General features: G+C 37.8%; 1 protein-coding gene across 1 annotated transcript; it reads right to left on the bottom strand.

Annotated features, from left to right (window-relative positions):
- Window positions 1-4,446: 4,446 nt before the first annotated feature.
- LOC137745781 (F-box/kelch-repeat protein At2g44130) lies at window positions 4,447-5,780 on the bottom strand. The gene has a single exon (XM_068485793.2). It carries the CDS (start codon window positions 5,673-5,675, stop codon window positions 4,644-4,646), a length of 1,032 nt encoding a protein of 343 aa, XP_068341894.2. The 5' UTR covers window positions 5,676-5,780; the 3' UTR covers window positions 4,447-4,643.
- Between the last annotated feature and the right edge of the window lie 743 nt (window positions 5,781-6,523).

The raw sequence follows: 6,523 nt of genomic DNA, 5'->3' as shown, positions 1-6,523 counted from the left end.
ATGCCCGAATTTGTGGCCTTGGTGGACTTGGTGGAAGGGATCCGGAAAAAATCTTTTTCCTGCTCAAATACCGTTTTAACATGATGAAGTCATTATCTTCGAATCTAGCTATTGTGTTGAAATGATTTGGTTTTGTGTCATAGAGCTTTTTAAGTGCCATATCCCTTTTTATTGGTCGAAAAGTACGATATCTTTTTTGAAACTAGGATCAGCTGGTGGTTTCGTTATGATAATCCATCTTTTATGAGGCCAAGAAGACTCATACCATCGTGCAATTCACCAGTGCCAGGACATGCAAAAAGTACCTTATCAAGGTTAGTCACAATTTTGCTTTTTAAGTTCCTAAAATATCGTTTTTCAACTTTTTGAAACTAAACTCAAGACCAATTGGAATGTTGACTAATTGGGGACTTGGCCAAGACTTTCAACTCTGGAAACCTAGAAATTCCAATTGGATATGTCTCAGAAGAGTCGTTTCTAGCAGATCATATTGTAAATTGAAATGAATTCATATATTAAGTGGTTAAAAGTATTTATCTTTGTATCGAATTGGGTGTTGTCAGCATTTTATTCGTAGTTTAGAGAAGTGTCCTCAACAACGAGCCGGGCACAAGTCCAATCAAACATGGCGACAAAAAGGGTGAGAGCTTTGTGTTCGGATCACACCACGGGGCATTGTCAGCAAGTCGGGTTGTTTGGGAAAGCAACTATAATCAAGTGGCAAAAGTATTTATCTTTGCATTCAATTATGAGGTATTATGTTTAAAATTATGAGGTATTATGTTTGAATTTAATTCCGAGGAATTATGGTGGAATATCGCCTCCCTCAATATCACTTGTACCTAAAAACGAAATAAAAATATCATATTGTTAGATTATGATTTTGCATTTGGGTGTTGGCCCATCTTTAACCCGAATCTCGAATAAGATACAAATATTGACAACTATATGCATCTTCTAAAATGAATAATTTTCCATTTTCTATACCTCTCATTACATGACTCCAAAGAAGTTATAACAATATTTACAGCTGCATTTTGAACGGAACATTTTCCTCTATCTTTCATAATTTACACACAAGAGAAACAACTCCATTACTATGCATGCATGTGCTAACGATACCAAAAATGTGTAAACTTTTTTCGGGTGTTGTTGTTATCACTTCAAAAATTTCATTGTGCACTTCTCATAAAATATATATATTTTTTTCTAAATATAGAAAGTTTGGAATGCGAAGACTTTTGGAGTGCAGAGCATCTCTAAAAAAGATGTCAAAATGTTCAAATCATCATTAACAGTAAAAAAAAGGCAGCAACATTGTTTTCCAACTGAAAAGCCAAATTTGAGGTGGCATGATATAGAATGACAGCTTTCACCCTTGTCGTCAAAAATTAACAGCAGTTTCAAATGTTTATTGATTAATTATTAAATACTTTTTATTAATTTTTATTATTGTTTGAAAACATTTATCTTCCTCCCACATCCTAGGAGGATCCTCTTCCAATCCTCTTTATGAGGATCCTAGGGATCCTCAAATCGTGTCCGTTCATCTTATATCGTACGGTTAATTTTCGTCAAGTACTATTCATATTTAATTTAAAATAAAAGTATTTAAAATAATTTATGACGCACGATGTGCGACACGGACACGATTTGAAGATTTCCAGGATCCTCACAAAGAGGATCCTCATTCCTCCCACACCCTCTCCAACTCTAAAAATATGTCTGCAAACTGCAAAACCCAGTTTCTTGGTTCAGAGAAAACTCAACTCCGCCACAAATCTTTGAAGCTTGGCGTTCTCTCTAGCCAGTAATTCTTCATTTTCTTCTTGATAGGCCTATGGAGCTTTTTCGCAAATGGTTTTAGGATTTGGTGTGTATTTGAGTACTGCATATTTGACCATTGAATCTTGCAATGCATTTGAATCAAAGGGAAAAGGCTTACACGAAATTGTATCGATTCAATTTGTTTCGAATCCAATTTAAAAGAAAAGAAGAAAAACATACGGCTTGAAGTTATATAGGTATGAAACTTATATCGAGATGACTTAAATTACTTTGCAGCTCAGAGGCCTCAGTTTTTTATGTCTTGGGTATCAATTCAGATGCCCCATTGTGGTGTACATGCTATCTGGAAAATTATGAAAATAATATAATGAAATAAAATAACAAAAGAAAATAATGTAATCAAATTTATAATTATAAAACAGAAATTATGAAAAGAAATAATATAATAAAATAATATTTTAATTTGACATATCTGATGAAGAGCAAAACTTAGAAAGATGTCAAAGTGCGACATAAGCCATTAAATTTAAATTTTATGTTTAATATTTGACATCTTCTTTAGAGATGGTTTAAACATTACAATCATGGTATGCTAGAAGTTTATTCTCCACAATTGGAGTAGAAACTGTAAAAGTGCATTGCTACCAAAAAAAAAAAAAAAAAAAAAAAAAAGGGAAACGAAAAGGGGAGCAAGGTTTCCAAGTAGCAGTATTCATGTAGTACTTCACGTGTCATAATACAAGTGGAGAAAATAATATATTTTTTTCGTGTCCCTCCATTTATTTTAGGACAATGTTATTCACACACCAATTTTCTCCTCCTAAGCACCTTGTTAATTTTTAGTCATAAATCATCTTCAATTCATTCGATCAAACATCCAAAAATTGAAAAAGAGTATAAAAAATAAAGATAGATGTCCAACACTATCTCTTATTTTCCAATAGGTAAAGTACATGCTTGAATATTCGCTACTAATACTTAGAAAAACTTTCTCCAAAAGTAGTAAAGCCTGATATTAGAATAAGGATCCTCTCCGGATCCTCTTTATGAGAATTCCAAAAATCCTCCAATTATATCTGTTCATCGTGTTTTTGTCAGGTACTGTTTATATTTAATTTTAAATAAAAAGATTTACAATGATTTCTAATTACACGATGTATAATGAACGAATGTGATTTAAAAATTCTGGAGATCCTCACAAAAAGAACTTAGAGAGAAACATCTCAATGAGCATATACTAGCCTGTGGTTGCTTTAATGCCGTTCAAAGTCGAAACAGTGGCGGGGCCATAACATTCAAAGTATTTTTTTTGTCACGCTATCTTGAATTCGGCGCAACTTTGTGTTTTCCACTCGCAAGTCACGTTGCAAGTGAAGTGAGGGACTCTTCTCTTTGTCTTTTTTGCAGACATTGGAAGAGAGAAAGAGGGACAGTGGTGGAGGACAACTGAAAAGGTATGAGATATTTTAGGAGGTGGATTGTCTGCCGTCTCATTTTTATACTCTCCTCATGTTCTCCTGTGATGTGTGATCACAGTTAAGCCACGTCAACATTTTATATTAATTTTTTATAGAAATAATAAAACGAAAAGTAATAGGAATATAAAATGTTGACGTGACTTAACCGTGACCACACAAATAGGAGGGCATAAAGAGAGTATGGAAATGTAAGGGGAGACAATCCACCTCCGGTATTTTACTTGTACACTTATATTATATAAGCACTTTCAGAGATTGCTTTGTACTCAACTTTTAAATTCACACTGTGGTAAAAAAATGATCAAAATTACTGTGACAGAACTTGTAACTCAAATAACTAAACTCATCACTCAAAGTTCACGCTCATGTTCTCCATGTCATATCGTTTGTAAGTTCATGTTTAGCCACGTTAGTTAGAATTGATTTGCTTTTGTGGTGCACATAAATTTGAATTCTCTATTGTTAATCTTAGACACATTTAGGCCCACATGATGGTGCAAACGGAGAAAGAAGTTGTGAAAAGTATAGAGATCAAGAAGTCCAAGGCCTAAAGGACTTAAAATAGGATACCCTCAAGCGCTATAGCCAAATGCTTATAAGTTCAGTCCGATCAGGACATGTAAAGAGCTTCTTGATTACCAGAGGCACGTGAGCAGACTAACAACTTTATAGCACAAGTGTTTAGGAATAGGTCTACCTATATGTCAATCAGGCCACGTGACGGACCATAGTCAGTGGCAGAGACCTAAGATGTGATGTAAAGATGCTCGAAAAGTGCTTGGGTCCTGCTCTACTCGCATCACTATGATAGAATGCCCCATCTTGACTGACCATATCTCACTTCATCATCGAATGTTTTGTTGATAGGTGAAAAAATGTTAGTATGCGACTCCATATAAATGACAGTTGGGAACACCCAAGGCCGGGGTTAGTTGATGGCCTATGTAAAATGGTGGGAACCTCCTGTATTGAGGTTAGATAACTGAAAAGAGTGAGATTTCATATATTAGCCGAGCGCATTTGTAGTCTTAATTAAAATCATTACAATCCGACAAACACACTTTGGGTCCATTTTATTTCTGTTCATATCCCAAGCCCACCAAAAGTTTAGTATTTTAATTGTTGACATCTATAAAATAAAAAATGTAAATATGTAAGCAAAATTTTAGTGCTATTAAGATTTCATAATATTATTTATTAAAATTAAACAGAAGATTATACAGTAGTCAAACCTATGATATTTTTGCACTATTCAATCCAACAAAAAGCAAAAGCTGCTTACAACTTTACTCAAACACTCTCATATTTTCTTCAAAAAAGAAAACAAAATTGAAACCTCACTTCTTTTCCAGAATTTGAAAATTTTTAAAAATAATTTCAAATTTCCACGTAGCACCCGGACTGCACGAAACCAGAGAAACCCTCAGGCGTTTCCATTTTCATCAATTTACCATTTTGTCCTTCGACCAAAAATTCCTCCTGCCACGCGCCCTGGTAAGCCGACGCCGCTAGGAAGGTCCATTTCCCCAACCCGAGCGCGCAAGGCCCGACCCGAACTCTCGGGTCGCAGTCGCCCCAACAGAAGAACTTCCCGTCTTTCCCAACCCCGACACACGACCTCGGGCACTGACCGGCACGCCACGCGTCCTCCTCCAGCCTCCACCGACCCGGCCCTGTTTCATAGACCTCCGCGCTCCCCACGAACCTCCCTTGCATGTCCGTCGCGTACCCGCTTACGACCCAAAACTCCGACCCGGACACGAACCCCTCGCACTCGTCTCGCCCCTGACTCATCTCAGGCAACTCGCTCCACTCGTTCTCCCTCACGTCGTACACCCTCGCCGACTTCATCGCGTTCTTGTTCTCGTCGTGGCCGCCGGCGATGTACACCCGCCCGTCGAGCTCCCCGGCGGCGAAAAACGACCGGGTCTCCGGCATGTCCTTCCCCCGAGCCCACCGCTGAGTCGTGAACTCGTACACGAACACGTCTCGAACCGGCTGGTAATTCGCCGGGTCCCACCCGCCCATCACCACCAGCTTCCCCTCCGAGCTCGTCACCTGACAGAACATCGGAAGCCCGTGCGGGTACTTCGGAACCGGGTCGATCCGGTCCCAATTCCCACTCACGGAGTCAAAAATCGAGACCCCGTAACGGGGCGGTTTTGCCGGTTTGGCCTCGTCCGATCCTGTCCGAACCGGAAGCGCCTTAACCAAACAAGCCGCCTTGTGGGTCCGCCCTGATTGCTTCCGGTGATTGTAAAATTCCCGGTTTTGGAGAAGGTCCTGCCAGCGGCGGCAGACTCGGGAGGCGACTCGGTGAGTCGAGTAGTGCAGACGGGTGAGACACTCGTAGCCGAGTTCCTCCGGCAGACCGGGTATTAACTCGGTTCGTAACTCGGCCATTTGCATATGGCAATTTGGAAAATTATATCTTAATTGCGGATAAAATTGGAATGAAAGAAGTAATTGTGTAGAAGAAAATGGATAGTGGTGTGCGTGGGGATTCAGTTGGAGTTGGTTATTTATAAGCGAACACCACACTCATAAATGGACGCTGGTCCTGGCGGTTGTAATCAACGGCTGCCACGCGCCGCACATAGTTTGGAAATTACGATATTTTCTAGGGTTTTACAGTTTACCCTTTTTTATAAAAATTAAAAAAAATTTAAAAAATTTAACAAATCTTGAACCAAATTACAGAATTTGTTGCAGCTTTGTACTACGGTCTGAGTGATATTCTCTTCTCTTATAAGTGAAAAGTTTTAAGTTTTATTCTAGTCAATAAGCTTAGCTACCTCCTCTATCCCTTGGTATAGATAATATCGTGTATTGAAAAAAAAAAAACAAAATTTGCTTACTGGAAGGTAGGGGAACTAATTAGTAAAAGGGTATTATATCAACACATCCTTATTTACTTATCACAGACTCTTTTAATTTTCAACTGAATAAATTGAAGCAGATTAAAAGTAAAAGACATTTTAATACCAAGTGATGTAACACGTAATTGTGAAAGGAAAAGAGGACTCTAGTTTACTAGTTTTAATAAAATGCGATTTATGCTTTGCTTATATGTAATCAAATGTTGGCTTTTATCGAAAAAACTTAAATTTTGTCGCGTTAGTTGTGGATTAAAAGTTTATCAATTGTTTGTCCCGCAATTAGTTACAGTTTACAACTAGAATAAATGATTTTTAGCTGATTTCTCATAAGTAACAAAATTTTGGGAAATCAATTGCAATTTACAAAGTATTGAACAA

Source organism: Pyrus communis, chromosome 12 (assembly GCF_041283825.1).
Source record: "Pyrus communis isolate YQ-2024b chromosome 12, ASM4128382v1, whole genome shotgun sequence".
NCBI classification, from domain to species: Eukaryota; Viridiplantae; Streptophyta; class Magnoliopsida; order Rosales; family Rosaceae; genus Pyrus; species Pyrus communis.
This window is presented reverse-complemented; position numbering and strand designations above follow the sequence as displayed.